The 22,552-nt window shown below is 43.9% G+C and overlaps 1 protein-coding gene across 2 annotated transcripts in view; it reads left to right on the top strand.

Moving 5' to 3' along the window:
• Positions 1-22,552, top strand: part of rgs6 (regulator of G protein signaling 6) — a 61,196-nt gene that overhangs the window by 2,305 nt on the left and 36,339 nt on the right. The window contains exon 2 of one of the 2 annotated variants that reach the window (XM_035143756.2): positions 1,356-1,721. In XM_035143756.2, coding sequence (XP_034999647.1) covers positions 1,476-1,721 — 246 coding nt within the window. In that variant the 5' untranslated portion in view covers positions 1,356-1,475. The remainder of the gene's footprint in view (positions 1-1,355; positions 1,722-22,552) is intronic. The other variant, XM_035143758.2, reaches the window with a different exon arrangement.

Genomic DNA, 22,552 nt, shown 5'->3' with positions numbered 1-22,552 from the left:
CTGCTCTCTGAGGCTTCAGGCACATCAGCAGCCAGACACAAGCATCTGGCTGCTGATGAGAGTATCGATCTGAAGGCATGGAGCTAAATGCTGGAGCCACACACACACACACACACACACACACACACACACACACACACACACACACACACACACACACACACACACACACACACACACACACACACACACACACACACACACACACACACTGCAGGGTTTAGAGTATTTGACTTTGCAGTTGACTCCTGTTGTATTTTCTTCCTTGTTTTGTTTCCTGATTTTCTTTTTTCAGGAAATAAATTCAAATATTCATTGAATTTGTTTTCTAAAATCGACATTTTCTACGATTCTTTGTTTCTAATCAAAGACTTGAGAAACTCAAGACTTTTCAATTCAGTGTGTTTCCAATCCGAACTGATTTGGTTCACTCGTGGTTTCACATTCATGCACAAGTGTGTTTTCCTCATTTCCTCTTCTCTCGTTCTTCTCTCACCTCGTCTCCGCTCGTCTGTCCTCAGACGTCAACATGTTGACAGCTGTCAGACAAACAGAGGAGAGCTCACAGCCTTGAGTTACTGGAAACAAAGTGTGTGTGTGTGTGTGTGTCCACTTACTTCAATTTCTGCATTTTCCTTTACTTCATATTTATAATATTTAAAAGCAACTTTTAGTTCATAACTTCTGCTTATTTTCACGTGTTAATATCAGTTACATTGTTTTCTAATAACAGTTCAAATGTGTGGAAAGAGGAAAAACTGTCAAATAACATTATACAATTCACACTTTGAAGAAGAAACAAAACATGAACTGAGATTAAAGTCTTTAAACTTTAAGGAAGATTCAGTGTTGAGAAGCAAACGAGACACTTGTGAAGTGTTTATCTCATTTAAAATCAGCCTCCTCTCCTGAGATATTTGGAAGGATTAACATTACACGACTGTTTGTCTGAGTAGGTGTGAAATCTGGAAGAACTCCATCTTTTAAATTGCATCTCACGCACATTAAAAAGCACCTTGTTATTCTCTCTTGGCTACGACATCACTCTGAATGAGATGGAGAATCGTCTCATTGTTGTTTGACAGGAAACACAACCTCCTTTAAATCCGTGATGGATGAAGCCGCTGCAGGAATAAAGAAAAAGAGCAAAAGCTAAATTTATATTCTCCTGCAACTTCGGTCTCATGTGACTCCGCAGCGAAGACGAATTGCGGAGCAGAGATAACACAGAGAAGTAGGATAATTCACGATGCCTTTATTTCATCCGTCCTGCGCCGGCTGACAGACGACGAGCAGAGAGGAAGCTGGAAGACTCCGCGGTGAGTCGTCTCATTCATCTCCCTCTCTCCCTGCAGCAGGTCCCAGACGCTGAGGAGAGAGAGCAGGAGGACACGAAGGAGGAGGAGGAAGATAGAGTCTGACACAGATAAAGGAGAGAGGATAACGTGACAGGAGGTGAAGACTGAAGGAGGGAGATGGCTGAGGCACCTCAGCAGCAGCAGGAGGTGAAGGAGGAGGAGGAGGAGGAGGAGCAGCAGCAGGAGGAGCAGCAGCAGGAGAAGGAGCAGCCGAGCCCTGTGGAGACGACGGAGCCCAGCGAAGGGTCTGAGGAGGCGAAGGAGAGCGTCCAGATGCCCCCGGCCCGACCTCTGCTGTCCATGAGGTCCATGAGCATCGTGGACCCTGAGGACAAGTCCCCCAACATGATCGTCTACAGAAAGGTACGACTGCTTTCAAATCTCTTCTAGTGGTCGACTGGCAAAGTCTGTGTTGCTGCTCTGAGCTCAGTTTGAGGAAAAGTGTTTCCCCCGTCACTGTTTTTACAGAAGCAAACATTAGGATAGAAGTTTTGGGGTCATGGAGAAGCTGTGAATCCTTGAGTCGCTGTAAAACCTGAACGTTTTCAGACCCCTTCATCAATGTTAACTCAACAATTCATAACCAAAAAAACAAGAAAATAAGATATTCATTGGCATTTTTGCAGATTTTTTAAAGCTGTAATTGTGAATTAAAGGTCTGAATTATTTGGTCAATAAGAGATTTCAGCTTTTGAATTATAAAAACATGAAAAACATTCAAAACAAAAGCTCTTAGTCAGAGACACTCATGAGACTCTGGCTGTGACGAGTTTTATGAAGTGAGTGGGTTTTGATATTGAGAGGAATAAAGACGAGCAGTGGTTTCACATGATGCTGTTTGAGCCACATCTGGTCTCAGGTGGACGAAACATCTGGCTCATTAACAACCAGGAAGAAACGAAAGACCTTCAGGAAACTTGAATTTCTAACCACTTTAATGACATAACAATAAAAACTAGAAGTGTTGGTAAAATCTCGCAGGAGCAGGCTACACTTTGAACATCCCACCTCCTCCCATCAGCCCTCGCTCACAGCTCTTGTGTGTGTGTGTGTGTGTGTGTTGTGGTGTGTGTGGGGGAGGAGAGGAGGGCGCCAGGTCTGTGTGACAGTATTGCTTCTCAGCAGGAAGCGAGTCCACACGTTTACCTGTTTGTCATCCAGGTAGAAACACAGTTTGCAGGCAAGAGGAGGCGTAAGTAAGATCAAATGACCGAGACGGGACTGAGACTGATTCATTTGCAATTGTTGTCAAAGTTAAGTTCGCTGGCGAGGAAATGCAACACACGGTAGCGCCACCTGGTGGGAGTTGCTCTTCCAGCTAAAACGAAATCGATATAATGCTAACTATTTGTTGTTGAGCTATTTGACTTGAAGCGTGTGTGTTGAGCGTATAGACTGTAAAGATGGGCGACATGACAGCTCTACAGAAGTGAAGCCAAATCATCTTGGTCGCCATCTAGTGGATGGCTGCAGCATAAGTTACGAAACCTTAAATCTGTACATTTATTCCTGTAAAGTTTGATTATTTGATGCCGTAAAAACTGGCCTCAACGTCTTGATTGACAGCTGGAACTGCGACTTTCCAATGACCTTCCTTCCCTCGTGCAAAACTTTGGAGGAAAATCTATTTTGACATTTAAAATATTCCATTTTGGTGCATGTGTGCTCTGAAGAAGTCTCGGTAAGAAGGCGTAGCACGATTTGTGGCTGGCTGTGACTGAGCAGGTCGTCCACTCCCTAAAGGCCGGCAGTTCAATCCCCGGCTCCTTCAGTCTGCTTTCTGAAGTATCTCTGGACATGTCACTGTTCCCAAAATTGCTCCTGAAATTGCCCGGCAGTGCGTGGAAGGTGGCTGATGGAAAAGGTCCTGCCTATAGATGTTCTGTGTGCATGTGCATGAATGGATTTCTACTGGAAAACTGCTTTGAAATGGTCGATAAGTCTGGAAAAGCTCATATAAATATAAATATAGTCCATTTACGATTCTCATAGCTCCCAGTGAGAGACTGCTTATCTATATTGAGCTTATTTATTAGCTGCAATATCTTTGCTAGGACGCAGCACGTTTACTGGAAGATACAAAGACTGACCCAACTGAAGGGGCTTATTTGGATAAATGACGACGAGGAAAAATCAAATGAATTGAGTTTGGAGATAAGCTGAACGCCACCCGGCCTCACAACCTTATTCTAACCTGCTTTCTGTTTGTCGAACCTCAACCTTTAACCAGAGCTAAAGTCTTTACCTCAAACCCCCCCCCCCCGAACCAGGTCTTAACTTATCCACCAACGTCCTCACACTCCAGGAATAAACCTCGAACACGGTCCTCTCAGAGATAGAACTGCCGGAACAAACACACATATACAAACACAGTCAAGGCTCCGATGTTGTTGCACCCTGTGGTTTTACAGTGCTGAGTTTGAGGTAATTAGAAACAACACAATGTTTGCTGTTAAATATGTTGTTTTTAGAGTACACACACACACACACACACACACACACACACACACACACACACACACACACACACACACACACACACAGTACACACTAACTATAATAAGGGGAGGTTTTCTGCTCAGACAAGTTTTATTTTACTTTGGTGTATTGATTTTTTCTAAATGTTTTTTTTCCATTAGAGAAAGAATTTTATAACGTTGAACAATAAAAGAGAAATGAATCCTTCTGATTATATCATAATATAACTTAACTTATATAAAAATAAGTGAAGTTTTAAGGGTTTTAAGGGGAAATTTTAATGTACCTGCACAAAATATTTGCTACTGGTAAACTCACTGTGTCAATATCTATTGTGCATCAGGCTTTGAAAATGTGTATTTGTTGAAAGAGGCAGGAGGTGCAGCAGGAGTTGCGAGACGGCAACAGCCACTGTCAGCTTTGATAAATGAGTTCTCGATGCAGGGATGGAGAGAGAGAAGAGGGGGGGTCACAGAGAGAGAGAGAGAGAGAGAGGGGGAGAACTAAGTCGAGAGAAGACAACAGATAAGTAGAGAGGGAATTCAGGAGGAGTGAGAGAATAACAGACGTGTACACAAACAGCAGGAGTGTGAAGATGAGGAGGAAGATGAAGAGCGGTGGTGACAGAGCAGCAGGTGGATGTCACCAACACACACACACACACACACACACACACACACACAAAGAGTTACACACAGTACAGGTTAGTTCAGGTGAACGACAGTAAAGCAGCAGCTGATGTGTGATGTGTATAAGTACAAGAGCATTTCTGCAGATTCGCCTCGAGAAGGGAATCGAACCAACGCTGTCGGTCATGTTGTTTGTGGGTTTGTGCGCGCTGGTGTTTTTGTGTTGACTTCACCACAACTAAACAGAGATGTGTGTGACGGAGGAGGTTGGGGTTTGGAACAGGCTTCGCACAAAGTTACTCAAGTTACTTTTTGCTTCTGTGCAAGTTTGTAAGAGGCTGTGGGCATGTGACTTCCACATCCGGCAGAATAACAAGAAGAAGAAGAAGCTTGAACGAGAATGAAGAAAAGAAAACAGAATATAAAGAAATGGAACATTTTATAAGAACTAGATGGATTTTGATCTGATCAAACTATTAAAACGTCTGAGTGAGAATAGTTTTTAGTAAATTGCTTCATCCGACTATTGTGCAGCTCTTAATGATCCAGAACTGAGCTTTTAAACAGAGACTCAACTTATCCTAAAAAAATTAGTTTCCATTATTTTAACGCTTGGTCGTGAGCTGAGCTTCTGATTCACAACATTTGCTGTTACACCCAAAAGGTTTCTTTGTTATGAAATATGTATGACCCGTCCCATTAGTCTGCCTGGATGAGTCATCAATCATCCACAAGCATGAGGGGGATGCAAATGGTGGATTCCCCCTGATTCACCGTTGGGACTCTAACTACAAAGCTCCGCTGGAAAATAACAAAATATAATTTCTGACTTTTAGCAGATGCAGGTTCAGTTTTTTGGTTTATTATTATTTATTTTTCAAATAAATGTGGAACAGGAGGAGCTGATACTGGGTCAGTGCCTGAGGAGAAATCAGGAAGAGAAGTGATGCCTCTCGCCTGCAGGGAGACATTCATCTGCTGAAAAGATGGTGTATGACTTAATGTCTTCCTCCCTCTCTCCCTCCTCCCTCTCCTCTTCCTCTTCTATTCATTTTGTGTCCATGTATTTATATGTGTTCTATTCTATTGCAATGTGTTCTTATTGCATCTTATCCCAGTTGTTGTGTGTTCTGTTCTCTGAACGCAGAGTGAAGACACTCCGTCTGTATGTGTTTCTAACATGAGCATAAATGAGCAACATCTGCACAGCTGCAGCACAACGTACACTGCACATCTGTGTGTGTCAGACTGACTGTTCTTCTCCTTCTCCAATAGATTGTATTTGTCATTGTAATCCAATGCACACACGCACACACGCACACGCACACGCACATAGTTACAACTTGGGGTTAAGCTGAAGATTAGCACCAGGTTTGGACTTAGACAGGTTGTTGTCCTGGTTGATGTTAGAAAAAGGGGCCGGAGATGTCAGTGTGTCTCCTTAAAACAATAAAACACAGTGTGTGTGTGATATAGAAATGCGATGCAGAGTATTTGTGTGCGCTGCTGTTGGATTGTGTGTTTGTACAGTCCAGAATATTCCACCTCTATTCTCTGTGGTGTGCGCTCTGACAGGAGCAGCTGTTGAACTGCAGACCTGTTTACTTAACAGGCTGTTTATACAGATACCTGCTCCCATATTCCTCTGAGCCGCTGGGACGCGCCCTGAGACCGAGCTGGGACGTTGAGCCGCCACAGTCGGGCAGTTGGTCGGCTGCTGCCCTCGTGCAGAAACCTGTCCTGTGTCCTACATGTCCTACATGTCCTAATACCTCCACAACAAATAGAGCTGCCACTGCTAAACAATCCACATTCGTTTGTACAAATTTATGAATTGGACTTGGTAGTGTGGGTGTTCTATATATTTGGTTGCATTTATAATAAAAGTTATGGTTAAGCTGCAAAAAATCAGGCCTCAGTTACATTTCTTTGTAATACAAGTTTGATAATGACATCTTCTAAAATACATATGCGCCAATATAACAGTATTGGACCTTTTGTTTTGAAAGATCAGCATCAGGATTCACATGGGCCGAGCCGACAATGACCAATGACCAATGATAAGGTTTGAGAAATAGTCAACAACCTTTTGTCTGCAAGATCAAACCTGATTATTATTTGGTTTTCAAACCTTGGTACGTCAGAAATATATTGATCTCCTGTCAATCATTTATCCATTACCTCCTCATCTAAGGGCCTATATTCACCCTGTCCACTAAAAGGAATGGGCTTGATCAATAAATTGCATTAATTCAAGCTCATCACATTTCTTTTAAAATGTATATTTCTCTTGCATCGGTAGAACATCCAGAAAGATGTTGAAATAATTTGACATCAAAATGATTCACACAGATTTGTAAATGAGGGTTTTTTAGAAGATATTAACAGAAACATTAACATTTCAATGCTGCACCAGGTCTGATGCAAACACATTTTAAACTGCAGCGTCTGTGACTTTCCTCCCTGCACAGTCGTCTTTGAAGAGCCGGAGCTGGAGTAAGAACTTTTCTACTTGTTTAGTTGGACGCGCTCCTCGCAGCAGCTGAGGCGAAGTGCCTGCTTGAGCTGTTTTCTTGTTTTCATGTGGAAAAATGCCCCCGAACAAATGTCCACAACACTTCAAAGTTCGTCTTGAGGAAAGAAAAATCCTTCAATACACAATATCTCGGGCGTTCGCTCTCTGGTCCGTGCGAGCCGCCTCGTCCCTCGGTCTTTCAAGTCTCCGGGGGTAAGAAGAGTTTCACATGCAAATTGATTTTGCACAGAAAGTCCCAGCGTCTCCTTCTTCTGTTGTGTTTTTAATTGAAGCACCAGTGAGTCCAATCAATCATTTTCATACATTAAACTCTTATATGAAGAGCAGGACAGTGTCATGGCTGAAGTGGTTTAATGCTGCAATAAAAAACAACAACTGTGTGATTCACCGTTACACTTAAGAAGGGATTAAATAACTATTGTATTGTTTATTGTTAACATGAACCGCCGACTGCACAAGGTGATTCATTATTTTATGCCTCGAAGCCTCCGAGCCCCCGGTTCACAAACCATCAAATTCCAGTCATGCTTACGGTCCCTGTATCCCATCGCATACTTATCAGGCAATTTCCACGTGGCAGCGATATTCATTGGCCGGCGAGAACATGAATCATAGCTCGCACGCAGCTTTTCTCCTCGACTCTAATGGCACCGGTATCCGAGCAGATTCTGCAGATCTAGATTGTTACTTTGATCACGTAGCAGCAGCAGCTTCAGTCGGTTTAAAGCAGGAAACCGCTGAACAGATTCTTCAACCTCGTAGTTTCCTTTATTGTCTCCTGCAGAGAAGGGGAGGTTTATTTTCCATGTGCCTTCATGGTCACAAATGTTGTGCGTGTTGTGTTGGTACTTTGGGATGTGATGACGTGGAGCAGCAGAATAGAGCAAATGCAGAAATAGACATAATACAGAAATAATAATGATTTATATAGTAGGTTGTTTGTGTTGTTCTCTTTTTGCCTCCCCCTGCTCGAAAATAACATCCCCACAATCAAGAGAGTATATCTCTGTAACTTCAGGGTCTATATGAATAATCTTGGCATCTACATAAAGGAGGCACTTGTGAGAATAAAGCGAATAACCCCCGAAACCTGCAGCAACAACATCAGAACATCTCCTGTGACAAACCCTTTTCTAATAAAGTGAAGAAGAGCAAAGTTAAAGAGGTTGTTAGTCGACATGTGTTTGGGCGTCGTCTCCAAATGGGCATTCTGTTGTCATGGAAGTTCAGCCGAGTTTCTACCTGTTCTAACGAGGTGTCGCACGTCCACATCGAGGAGGGAATATTGTGTTGATGAGCCACACTGCACTCACTCGAGCTTTTGCATGAGGGTATGAGACATGTGTTTCACGTGTGTGCATTCATGTGTGTGTGCGTGTGTGTGTGTGTGTGTGTGCTGCTTGTATTAAAAGCACATAATCACGGTGCAGCCGCCTGCAGGTTTGTGGGGAGAGCTCATCACAACAGAGCAGGTCGAGAGCAGCAGGCTAATCAAATCAAGGTCCTGCTGAGCTGCTCATTAGGGGAGTTTAAAATGCAGATCTTAAGACGACAGGATGATCACTCTCATCACATCTTTTCCCCCTTTTTTTTTTGCACTGAATCCCAGAGTTACACTTTTTAGGTTCACTTTTAAGGCTTCATTAAGTTTTTTGAAATCCATGTTGTCCTCTGTTACGTTCACTTGCTGGTGAGAAACTCCAGCATCTGTCATCGTGAGTGTGGTGGTGGAGGAAAATGTGAATATGTGTCCTCCGTACATAGACTGTATCTAAAGATGGACGACATGACAGGTCCCCAAAAGTGAAGCCAAATCATCTGGACCATCCCCTGGTGTCCCCCCTGCTGTATTGAGGTCATAAACCCTCCCTCCTCCATGTTAGCAGATGGGACATGGGCCAAATTTGAGGATATGTTTTATGAATGTAATGAAGATTATACAAAAACACAGTAGGAGGATGAAGTGTGGGTCCGGGAGGAACCTGTTAAATTTAGTTTAGATCACATTTGTTTTCTAATGAACCACCACTGGTAAATTCTTGGTAGCTCACCAGACTCTGGTGCCGGCAGAGGGAAAACAGCAGCCGTCCTTCCCCAGGAGGGGAAGTATTCCCTGGGCCTGCAGAAATAATGACATCCTGAATCCCCACTGAGTTCCTGTATCACTCAGTTCTAATCCAAACTAATCCTCCTCAGAGTAAACTCCCAGCTGCACTGGTTCAATGTGGCGTTTCTGACTTTCAACGAGTCACTGGCACAAAGAAATGAAGATTTGAAGCATCGGCATGTGTGACCAGACCAGATCTAAGGCGCTGAATGGGAGCTTTTTATTTTAAATGCTTTGCTAAATCAGGCCAAACAGCGATTTGGACTTGATCCCGTGTTTGAAGAGTTTGGAACCAAAACAAATTAAACCATCTTCAACTTCAGTGCTTTGAGTTTCCAAGAACAAGCTGCTGCTGCTGCTGCTGCTGCTGCTGCTGCTGCTGCTGCTGCTGCCGCGTGTCGCTTCACATCCAAACATCAAAGCACCAGAGCCGGCGAAGAAACACGAACAACTTTACAGCCAGATGCACTTGAGCGAGTCGGATCTGAAGCTCTCTCTTGTTTACTCCAATCTGACGGCGGAGAGCCGGTCGCCCTTGTGAGTCTGTTGGGGCATCAGTGTATTTGTCATGCTCTGGTTGTGTCGGACAGCAGGTGTCAGAGGGAACCCACTTGGCCTCGCTTCTGTCAACACGCCGGTTCATGTGAATGTAAAGTGGCTGCAGCCAATCTGTAGGCGCGCGTGTGTGTGTGTATACATTGTGTGTGTGTGGGGGTCTGGCAGCACATGAGTGAATTCTCTTGGCTGTATTTTAGATTGACAGAGTGATACTACACACAACAAGTTGATTAATATTTATACACTGTATCCAGGCACCTGGAAATCGCTGTTGGAACCTGCGTTTACTGGAGCACTGGAGTCCCAGTGTTTTGCAAATAAGTCAGTAACAGCCCCGGGCGTGAAGAAGAGCAGTTTTCCAATATCATCCAATATGTGTCATTTCACAAAGAGAGCCAGGTTTAGAGAGTTTTCGAGATTAATGCAAATTTAAGTGTTTTTTCTTCCTTCTCGTTCATCAATCATCTCACGACCCAATCAGAGCTACAGACTTTATACAGAAGAGGACGCAGCAGGTTCCATAGACCTTTGTTCTCCCTCTAATCCTCCTCCAGCTACAGTAGTACAATGATACAATGATCAGTATCAACAATCTAATAACATCATTAATAATATATCAGTCACAAGAACCAATATCCTGCAGAATGAATGTTTCCCACTGGTGTGTCAAGGTTGATGACACAGTGTTTTTCCCAATGTGACAGTAACAAAAAATGTGTTTGAGCAACTTGAAGTGGAATCAAAGAATATTATTCACATTCCTACTTCACAGGGAAACATCAGCGCAACTTTTATTGATGTTATTTTTACACAGGCTTCATTTTATTGTTATTATTATTTTTATTATCATCCCGAAACAAAATTAGGATTTCAGCCGGGACAAATAACATCAAACAACAATCATGTGTGTGTGTGTGTGTGTGTGTGTGTGTGTGTGTGTGTGTGTGTGTGTGTGTGTGTGTGTGTGTGTGTGTGTGTGTATGTGTGTGTGTGTGTGTGTCTGTGTGTGTGTGTGTCCGTTGTAAGTGAAAGCTAATTACGATGCACGTGGTGACTCACTGCAAATAATGAGTGTGTGCAACAAATCTCGATAAGCGAGCAGTTTTGTTGTTTGTCTGGGCTTTGTTAGCACCGTGAGTCTTTGTTGTTCACAACGTGGTCTTGTCCCGCGAGTAAATAATTGAATCCCTAATTAATCTCACAGATATTCATGCTGAAATGGGGATTAACATATTGTTTTGTGAGGGGAAACAACGACGCCGGACATTTTCTGGGGCTGTAATGGCACAACCTCCATCTCGCTTGTCAATATTTTGGCAGAATTGACAAAGGGCTGCACATCAAACGGCCACACAAAGAACATTTGAGCGGTGACACACACACACACACACTCAGACAAATGTGAAGTGAAGAGGTGTGTGTGTGTGTGTGTGTGTGTGAGACAGAAACAGCAGAGTTGCACAAAAGGGGAAGTGAATACATCCAGAAAGGTCGATATTTGGATAGAAGGTGGAGCTCATCGGTGAATAAACACACCTGCAGCCATTATTGTGGTGATGCGGGGGAGAGCGGCCTCGACCCGGTGCCCTGACGCCTGTTTTGTTTCGTCCGTAGCAGCCAAAACAAAATAATGAGGCAGCGCCGTCCATTCAGAGCCGATTCTCTTATCATCCTCCAGCTGCGATGGGACGGTCCTGACCACAGACGTGTTGTTCCCAAATACACAAGGACGGTGCAACATGATCTGAACATCAGTGAATCATCCTAACGTCCAGTTGGAAGCATTAATACGAACATCTGGAGAAGAGAACTTATTTTAGTAGTTTTGAATTCAGAATCCAAAACCAAGCGTTTGAGACAGAGGCTGAAAGGAGGAGCTGCAGCAATGGACAGTTTGAGGAAAGTTATATTAGAGCATGTAAACCTTTTCCAGTAATAACCCAAATTAAAAAGATCAACCTGAATATGAGCATATGTCTCCATGAGAGCGGTTAAATCGTCTCATCTGATAAGAAAATATACATTTTTCCAAAATGTTGAGTCATTTCTTTTAAATAGATTTTGTTAAAATTGTCTCAAATATCTGGGAGTTTTTCCCACACCAGCTGCACTAATCCCCCGTAGAGCCCGCGGCTCTGTGCTGAAGCTGCGTGGAATCGCTCCAGCGTCGCGTGTTGGGCGAAGCCGACGAGCTCCGGGGCTTTGACGAGAGCGTCTGAGGGAGCTCGGAGACGCCAGGAACCAGGAGGTAGCAGGAGGGGTTGCAGCGTCAAGTGGCAGGTTATGATTAATGAATGTGAACTTTTGTCAGGCACGCTCCCCATGTAGCCGCGGGTCCATTAGAGTACTGCACACGCACACACATGCACACACACATGCACACACAAAGAAAGGAAAAGGGAAAAGACAACCCACACCTAACTGATGGATGATACGGAAGTAGGACCACACATCGTTTTTCCATTAGCGTCTCTTCTCATTCTGCTCTGTCTCTTATTCTGCCGGCCCCAATCAATCTTTAGCTGCACGCCTTTCCTCCTCCTCTGTTTTAACCTCGATGAGTTCCCATCTTCCTTTGCTCTTTATGTCTGTCCCTGTGTTGTCCCAGCGCTCGTGCAGCTGCAGACTCTTCCCTCGGTTTATCTCAGTGGGTTGTTTTTTATCGATATGACACCGGGAAGGGATTTAATGCTCGTGCATTAAAGCTTAAGGTGACACGAATAACAATCACCAGAGAGCGATATCGATCGAGGAGGAGCAGATCAGATTCCTGCAGTGTGGGTCTCCATTTAGTAATTTTACCTATTCGCTCTCAGGGGCCATATGCAGCATTTAATTACGTTCATAAATCAACAGAATGTGGATCTATATCACCGTCATAAAACATACGAATGTGGAGACAAACAGGCAAATGTAAATGATCCCTGCTCTGTGTGTGTGTACATCGTGTTTTACACCGTGAACCACCACGATGGATTGAGCGGGAAAATGTGCTGCATGTGTTTCCAGCGCAGATGAAAATGTGTTTGTTGTGCGGCTCTCGGGGGAGTTGTGTGATGAACAAGGTAAACAGAGCGAGTGGCCACATTCACCTTGTGCCAGGAAACAGAAGATTGTGTGCAGGAAGTGTTTGTTTGTATATTATTATTGATTTGCTTTGCCAAATAGCCAATATTTTATAATATGTAACCGGTGTCTGGATGGCAATACACTTACAATACAATATTATGCTGTGCAACACATCTTTATCGTCCAAATCCAAATGTGTCTTTTCCCACATTAACAGAATAGCACATCATTTATTGTGTTGATGAAGACATCGTGTGATAAAGATACGACAAAGGAATAAAATAGTATAAATCTAAATATTAACCATTGTTTAGTGGCCAGGAGCAGATATTTTATGTTAGATAAATTAAACATAATGGAATTGAGCTTTTTGCAGATAATTTATTTCCTTCAGTACAAATGAGTCATAAATTAAATTTGGTTATACATTAGATGTGTAAATGTAATTTCTACAAGACGATTTGCTTTCTTCTCCATGTTCACCTCATATTTGTCTTTCCCTACTTGTTACCACTCCATCGTTTCCCCTCTCCCTCTTTCCCCTCTCCATCGTTTCCCTCTCCATTGTCCCCCTCTCCATCTTCCCCTCTCCTCGTTCCACCTCTCCATCTTCCCTCTCCATCTTCCCCTCTCCCTCGTTCCCCTCTCCCTCTTTCCCCTCTCCATCTTTCCTCTCCATTGTTCCCCTCTCCATCTTCCCCTCTCCATCGTTCCCCCTCCCATCTTCCCCTCTCCCTCGTTCCACCTCTCCATCTTCCCCTCTCCATCTCCCTCTCCATCCCCCTCTCCTCTTCCTCTCCATTGCCCCCTCTCCTCGTTCCCCTCTCCATCTTCCCCCTCTCCATCGTTCCACCTCTCCATCTTCCCCTCATTGCTCAGTTTGGCCTCCGTGTTGAGACTCTATTAATTCAGCGAGGTGAGAAGTAGGCCAGTCTGGGTCTCAGCTCCACTGGGAGCCGAGCCAGGGGAACCTCCCCAGCTCGGTGCGTGTGGAGTTATTGGGGTTGAAACAACTAATCAGCCTCATTTCCAGTTTAACCAATCACGATACCGGTGCTCAACACCCACCTTGTGTGAATGAGTTATTGCTGGATCAGCTTGAAACCGGTGAATGAGGGGTCAGAGGGGACGGACCTGTGAATGAACCCTTCACCTTATTGTGAAATTCTGCCGTGAACATCCCCGTCTAATGGGAAAGGCTTGATTCTGCTCTTACAGATGCTCCCTGCTGTGGCGAAGCAGAATATCCTCTTAAAATAACAAGCAGGGAGAATCGTAACTAATCCCCCCACTGGGAATCAGTTTAGAAATGAAGGCCCCCCCCCGGTGCGTGGAAAAGCTGCAGAATCAAAGCACGTTGATTCTGTTGTACAGACTCAGAACCAACAACAGCAGCAGATAAACACCAGCACAAAGTGAATGTGAGTAGAAAAGCCTGTTTACAAAGACAAAGCCCAGAACAGCGTGATGAGTGTGGTCCGCTGCCTGTCAGCTGATGTGTGATCAGACTTTAATATCCCATTCAGTTCAGATGCATGTGGAGAAAACAGGCTGGAAAATAGAAGTAAATAACTTTGACCGAGCCAATCTGACCGATGCACGCTCGAGTCGCTGAGGTCACCATGACTTTTGGGATGTAAACCAAACATTTCTTTCTCCTGGAGCAGGAGCTCAAGGTTTAAAACAGTTTTACTCCAAGTGGACGAGGAAACTTGTTGGCTTAGACTCGAACTCTCCCTTTAAGATTTTTCATTTCCTTAGAATGGGCTCTGTCTGCCATGTTTCTGCAGTAGCCCAGAACGCACACGAACCAAACACTACCAAACTCCAGAGAGGGACTTTTTTTAACTTTAGCTGCAGGCCACCATGACTCCTCTACACCCGCTGAGAAGAAGGGTGAAGGTGAAGGGGGTTTTAACTGGGTTGCAATCTGCAACTTCACTGTTCGATGCCATCATGCCACTAGACCTTTTATATCCACATTTCACAGACTGTTGTGTTAACTGCCTCTGGCCACACGTCAGAGATGCTGGATGTGTTGTTATCTAAAGAGAACACGGGTGTAGACTCTAACTGTCTGACATTAAAGTTTTTAATTGAAAGCAAATATTGACTTGATTTGGTAACTGAACGCTGTGTTGTGCCCTCCAGCTTTTACACACACGCACACACGCACAGACACACACACACACACACACACACACACACACACACACACACACACACACACACACACACACACACACACACACACACACACACACACACAGTAGCAGCTGCTGCCACGCTCCTCTCTCCATGTGCTCCGTCGGTGGATGAACACATTGGCAGAGACCGACGCCAGCCCCTCGCTCTCTCTCTCTCTCTCAGTGGCAGAAGGTTATAAAATGTTTTAATGGTTTTCATTTGACTCTGTCCCTCTCAGCTGAACTGAGCTCAGGTGGAAGTGTGTGTCGCACCTGAAGGGTTGAGATCCACTCAGAGGAGCAGCTTCCTTTAGAGACGAATAGAAAAGAAAGTCAGTGGGAATCTCGCTTTAAGCATCGGAGGCTTTTTGAATCCCCCTCCTCCCGTCTCTACTTCTCACACCGAACAATATGCTCATTAAAAACACATTAAAACCTAATGTATTTCCTTGTGTGAGACACTTTATTAGATGAGCTGTCTCTCAGTCCATTTGTGATAACAATGGTCCACGTGTGTGCCAATCAATTACATGTAATTCTGTAATGATGATGATGATTAGCATTATTATTATTATTGGTTCAGCAATGCGACCACACAGAAAATGGCCTTCAGAATAGAAATGCAATATCTCAGCATTATTAGAAAACACTGCTTGAAAACGCGAGGGAAAGATTCAGACGTGACTCAAATGTGATCAAGGTCTTATCTTGAATTTATCGGAGGAGCAATAAAATGTGATTTAAAATCGTCTTCATCGGTGCAAAGAAAGGTTTTAGTCACTTGTCAATAAAGGTTACTTCATGATTGATGCCTTTATCCAAAGTGGCCGATTCAGTCCCAGTTGACAAAACTGGATTCAGAGCAAATATACAGCCTCAAAAAAACATGTTTTTAAATCAAAGAACAGAGAGGAAACAGGTTCTTTAACATTTGTCTCATAATTAAGGGAGAAAAAAGAGCTTGTGATAAATCCTCTGTTCACACTGAACAGCTCAAACTGCTGCTGTCTCCTAAATCAGCTCTGATGTACAGCTAACAGTTTGAGAATGAGAATATTTTGTTAACAGTTATACAAACTCCTTCCTCCTCTCCTCCTCTCCTCCTCTCTCCTCTCCTCCTCTCCTCTCCTCCTCTCCTCTCCTCTCTTCCTCGTCTTTATCTCTTCCTGTAAATGTGCCACTGCCTCTTCGAGCTGCTGCACATCAGCTTCCTGCTTCTCTCGAACATGAAAAGTGACTCAGCAGAGCAGGGACGTAGCTGTAGCTCTGCTTTATGTGTCTTTATTATGTGTCTCATAAGAAAGTCCTTATATTGACTTTGATGCTGTCGAGACGCACTTTGCTTGTCGCATGTCATCGGTGAAAAGGGTTTTTGGCTCTTAATTCACAACCACGTGCACAGTCTGGACGTGCACACGCATTGGAAAAGAGAGTTGACGTCAACGTGCACTAACAGCTGCAGTGATGTAATTGATGGTGGTTTGATTGGCGGCTGTGACCAGTTGATCTGCTGGTTTAATGATCAGCTTGAGCTGTTGCAGTGTTTTCCTGAAAGTTTACGATTGTTTGTCTCCATCAAACAGTCAATGCACGTCCATCACTGTGTCGACTTCATAAAAGCTTTTACATTTGTATAGTTTCTTGCCGAAGCTTCTAACTGGTGCAGTGACACGACAACTGGTTGGTTAATTTAATGTTGTGCAATGAGTTTTTACTTTAACAAGTTTGTGTATCGATGGAAGCAAAATGCAATTAAAACCGATGCAGCGTATTAATCACAACAAACATCAGATCTGTGTGGAGCGACACTTCCATTTCTTTTCCTACATCGTCTCCCCCCACCTCTCGTTTAATTATATAATCTCATTGGACCCTCTTCTCTTCTACTTTAATCGAATCCGATTCTGTGCCACCAGCTGTTTATCTCAATAACCAACCGGCTAATTTGTGCATAACGGTGGTGGTTGTATTCATTTTCATTTGCTGATCTTCTGGAAACAATTAATTTGTGTCACGGTGCGATTGGAAACCGGCATAGTGTTTAGGATGGAAGAGAAGGAAGGAAGGAAGGAAGGCAGGAGAAGTGTGTAACTATTTGGCCAAATAGCAATCCAAAAGTAGACGTTGTCATATCAGCGATGTCGTACGATGGAGCCGGAGTAAGACAAGTGAAGCAGCAACATACCCAAGTGAAGAGAGTGATGAATAAACAACTGGGATCAAGATGAATCTGCCAGGACAGATGAACAGGAGCTATTTTTCCTCTCATGGCATCTCCCCCCTAATCCCAAAAAGAGAAGATGGACGAGGTGTTTACACAATCCAGATAAGTATCGATTTTATAGATCCCTGCTTCTCCGCCTCCTCTATCAATAGAGCCCATTAAGATGTAGACATCCAGCCATCCATCAGTGAAAAAGTTTCCTGCTCTATCAGCCCATCAGGCTGATCTATTAGGGCACGACACTCCTTCAATTATATGAACCCGCTCTCTCTTTATGTATCACTCTCTTTTTCCATTTCAATCCGCTTCCTCCATCGCTCAGTCACTCCGTCCCCGACAAATCATATACACACACAGCGAGGAGGAGACGATTTCCTTAATTCACCTCCTGTGTAATCCTTTCTTTATTTTCCTTCCCCGTGAGCCTTCGGGCAAACTGCTGTTTGCTTTGTAGTGAATCTGCTAATTCGCCGCTTCGGCCCAGAAACATCCTCCTTATCTTGGCGTTGTTGCCGCCGCAGGAGACAAATTGCTCTTGTTTTCCGTTGTTTGTGGAACTCACTGTTTCAAGGCGAAGATTTCTAAAACCATCATAAGAAACTTTGAGAACAAATTATATATATGCACTTTCACTTTTAACTTTAGTCCATGTCCCATCTGTTAACAAGGAGGAGGCGGCGTTTATTGTTAATGTTATCGTTATTTACAGTGAACAACATCATCAAACACATTTATTCTTCTTAATTGTACATCCAGGACCATGAGGAGATACTTCAGAGGCAGATTCCAAAAATCCAAATCTCCTCTCGTCAGCCTTTTTCAGCTCTTCGCTCACAGGGAGAGGCACTGATCCATTTGTCAGTCGCTGTGAATATTTCATAGGGTTGAGGTGCTTCAGGGATTCAGATGGTTAGACTGACGGACAAGGCTCGGTGAGAGCGTGTGATCAATATCCATCAGGGACGAGCGATATTCGGGAGGAGGAGGAGGAGGAGCAGGCAGCGACCGAGAGAGGGCTCAGCGACACACACACACACTCGTGACCCTGTAGTCTCATCATTGAAATACAAAATGTAGCTGCGTTTCCAGTGTTTTGTATTTGGAGTGGCTCGTTAATATTTGCAAACCAACGCAAACAAATTCAATTAGTGGTGAACAACTTGGAGCCAAAGTGAACCGGTCTAAAAGTAGATGGGGGGAGTTCTGGAGAGATGAGAGTGAAAATGAAGTGTGGCTGCGGGTTAATGGCTGCGGACATCAGGAGAAGAGAAAATTACTATATTTCATACTTGGGTGATTGATGCTGCATTTGTCAAATTCAGGTTCCTCGTGTTGAAGACTCTCGTTAACGGCGACTTTCAGACACACGACGGTGGAGCCTGGATGCTGCAGATCTTCATGTTACAGAGAGACGTTTCGTTGCCCATTAGTAGTCGTCCTTTTTCAGTGTGTGTGTGTGTCTGTGTGTGTGTGTGTGTGTGTGTGTGTCTGTGTGTGTGTGTGTGTGTGTGTTTCTGCTTTGTTGGGTGTATTAAAGTCGTCTTTCAGGAGGAATTCCATGTCTTAATATTCCCGTTTTGCCACTAGTTGCCATTGTGCTGGCACCAAAACAAAGCAACAACATACTGTTAAATAATGAATCGTTAATGGTTACGAGGCCTTTAGAGTTGAACCTCTTGCATGGAAATCACGTTGATCTACAGAGGAGGGGGTCTGCAGGTTAGAAAGAGCTGCTGTTCGGGGCTTAGGGGACAACATTTTCCTTTGTTGTGCAAATACGATGGTTTCTGTAAATCGTGCACTGCTGCAGGAAGCGTTAACTCCCAGTTCAGTGCTTCCACTGAACTGGGAGTTCAGTGTAACCCTGATGACGTCACTGTAGGATGAGACTAATCAGCAGGCTGCAGTTTTTCTTTTTGAATAATGTAACACCATGTTTTTCATTTTGATTTAAAGGGGACAGCATTCAAACCTGGATGCATGGATACTGTCAATCAGTCTTTGGTTTGTTTGCTTAAGTGGAACTCCAGGGACAAAACATCACTTTGCTCCTAATCAACGTTTCCCAAGAACCTGCTGTCACGACACAGTTAATAACAACAACAAACAACCTATAGGCGGCTTTATGCTCGGCTCCTGCAGCCTCGTTCTCCAGAGGAGGTCTCGTTACCTCTTGGCTCATCATCTCGCCCCCGGTGACAAATTCATCCTGCATCTTTTCCTGGAAATGTTGCCTCGTTTAAGGAATTCCAGGTATCGCCGCACGCTGCTCGTCGAAACCCTGCATGAAGCAGCATGACAGGATTCATATGAAGACTGTCACAGGGATTCCTGAGGGGGAATTAGCTCGGAGGGAATGATTGGTGAATAAAGGGTGAATCCATCCAGCCTTTCCAGTGTTCTAGTAATCCCATTAGATGGCTGCACCTAGCATCGCCTCCTGTGTGTGTGGGCGAAGGCACGTACTGTATAGTTGTCTATACAGGAGTGTAACTGTGTGTTCAAGGCCTTTACCTGAGGCGCCGGTGGCAAATAGACCTGTCATTTCCTCTTAAGCACAGCCCCAACGTTTCGCGGTAATGAGACTGTCAATTCCCCTTTGCCCCGCCAGAGCCACGCCGTCCCATCCTGCCCCTCGGGTAGCTGCCGGAGACAGATTGTATAGACATCCTAATGAGAAGGTCTGCTCCATTGTTACTGACGCCATTTGGGAAACGCACAGGCCCTCGCCCACCAGCCCGCCTCGTTTTTTTAAAAGGCTGATTTCAAAGCCACCTCCCATGTCGCACTCCTTCCTCAGAGAAAAGCTGGATTCAAGTCACGGATAGATGCAGTTTGTCAGAGACGGGCTTTAGATTCGATAAAACGTGATCGCCCTAAAGAGCAGAGGGAGGGATTCTGCAGCACAGTGATTCTCAACCTGATTTTATTCAAAATGAAATGGCCGATTTTCCGACTATTTCAGTTTTAATATTTTTTAATATTAAATCGTCTGTCTTTAGAATGGATGTTGTTATTGTGTCGACGTCTGTGCAGATGACTTAGAGCTTTGACAAGACCAACAAAAAAAAGACATTACTTTGTGGAATTGGCTCCATGTGGCAGCTCAAGGGAAGAGAGGAAAGTGAGAAAACACTCATAAAACAGTCAAAGTTTAATGATGGAGTTAAGAGTGATGGAGGAACAGACTGTGGAGCAGAGAAACTCATCGATCCCTCCGCCAATCAGGACGTTAGTTACTTAGTTATCTAAACTCCCCGACGCTTTTTCATCCTGAGGTATTTGTGTTCTTTTTGCTTTGTCACTTTTGCGTCGTCCACTCGCTCAATGTGAATTCTTCGGACTTCCTGCTTGTACGTGAGACACGAGCTCAATCGGACATTTTACCAGGGGGCTGGAGGGAAAACTTTCCTGACTTGGACTTTTACAACGTCCACACACAGTGTATGTCTGAGAGCAGTCGGAGGAAGCCTGCCTGCTGTGGAAAGAATGATTATATTTAATAATTTGCTTAAAATGGTAGTTTGAGGAAATGTAGTTATAGAAGCTATAGATCTTATATCTACATAGATCTGTTTTGTCTGGACGCAAACATAAAAAGTTGCAACCAACTTGTTCTTTGAATCAAAGTAGGGAAGGATTAAAAGAGAACGAGGAGCTGAATTCATGCTGTTTGTTTACAATGAACATCTGAGCCCTTGAGTCGTGATATTGGGCTAAAATAAACTTATATTTATACATAAAACTTCAAAATGTGCTTTTTCATGTTGAAAACTCAATGGGGGGGTGGGGAGATACCAGCCAGCTTCCATAGGGGTTGATCTTCGGTGCATGAACACTATAATGATGTGCGCCTGCTGATTGGCTTCACTGGAGTGCCACTGACCTCAAGCATTTAACCTCCAGCCGCTCGAGGCTGATGAATTGTGGGTAACTCTGCACTCTGACCTTTCTCAGGGAATTGCAGTTGTGTATAGGAGATGATATACGAGAAATATACATCTCAATTACTTTGCCTAACTTGCCCAGAATGTATTTTTTTAATAACGATTCATGTATTTATTGGATTCTGGTGGAATCTGCCGCGCTGACAGGTTCCAATAAGCTTCTTTTATTTCAGTCGTCAATACTCGCTACTCCAGCTAATGAGGTGTTACCACATCGGCTCCCCCGATGATGAAAGATTATCTCCAGAGCAGTTCAAGCATCTCTCATCACGTTTCCCCCCCCCACAGCTGTCAAATGACGGCTAATTCCATCTGAGGGCGAGTCACACGCAGGTCGTGAATGTGGTTCTCGTCATATTCTGTGTTTACGAGCTGGTTAAACTGGGATTGGACTATTTCTGACTTGGCACATACCCAGTGTGATGTGAATGGTCATGTGATGTGTGATGTAATGTGTGGCGACTAAAACATTTGCTTCCTGTGTGGTGAGTGTGACCGGGGCCTTTAGTACGGACGGAGCTCAAATCGTTTCACTTTTGAAAAACTAAAAGTAAAGTTTTCTTATATAAACCTTGGTAGAAGACGATATTTGTACTTGTCCTAAAATATTAAATGATGTCCACGCGTGTCTTTTAAATTAAGATTTCTCGTGTTGCACTGGTTGAGCTACTGTCCACTGTGAGTTGTGTAGAGAAAGTGTGTTGTTCATGTAAGTTACACTGACTGAATTACTTCATATATAGCGTTTCATTGCCTTTTCTACGACAACATTAATCAAGTAACTGCATCAATAGGTTTTGATTAACCGAAGCTTTGTGTGCGAAGCAAACGCACAGACACTCTGACGGGGTTACTGTGGACGCAGGCTGGAGTTTGTGAGAGACACTTTACTCTGCTTTATATATTTTTGAGGATTTGTCATTAATTTTTATTGGGGATTCGCAGATGGTTTCCACGGCCGTCAGTCCCCCCAAAGCGAAGCAATTATCACTGGACCATTAACGATAATCAATCACAGTGTGAAGACGCGGTCGGCCGCACGAGGAGCAGCAGATACGAGTCAGGGATGAAACAGGTGGCAGTTCAACAGCAGAAGATATACATTTTCATTGCCACATAATGAGAAGGATCTAATGACAGGGTTTAATGGACGAGGTTGTTGTTGTTCAATGAAAGTGACACAAAACTCCCCACAGCCCAGGGGAGATGGATCTATGGAAGCTGAGAAGCCCGGTGTGGAAACATGACTGACATTAATCATAGTGACGCTCTCACCTTCTCACAGGTAATTCTCTACATGTGTAAATGACAGAGACTTGCACGAGAAGTTAGAAAGTAAATTATTTCATATTGTACACTATCATTTTGTGTATTTGTTGCTTCAGATCTCTGCCTTACGCTTAAAAGTTGCAATAAGCTGTCATAACACACTCATCTAATCACAGGCCAATGGGAACATG

The sequence above is a fragment of the Hippoglossus stenolepis genome, chromosome 20, assembly GCF_022539355.2.
Source record: "Hippoglossus stenolepis isolate QCI-W04-F060 chromosome 20, HSTE1.2, whole genome shotgun sequence".
NCBI classification, from domain to species: Eukaryota; Metazoa; Chordata; class Actinopteri; order Pleuronectiformes; family Pleuronectidae; genus Hippoglossus; species Hippoglossus stenolepis.
The sequence above is the reverse complement of the archived record's forward strand: the minus strand, read 5'-3'. Positions and strand labels throughout refer to the sequence as shown.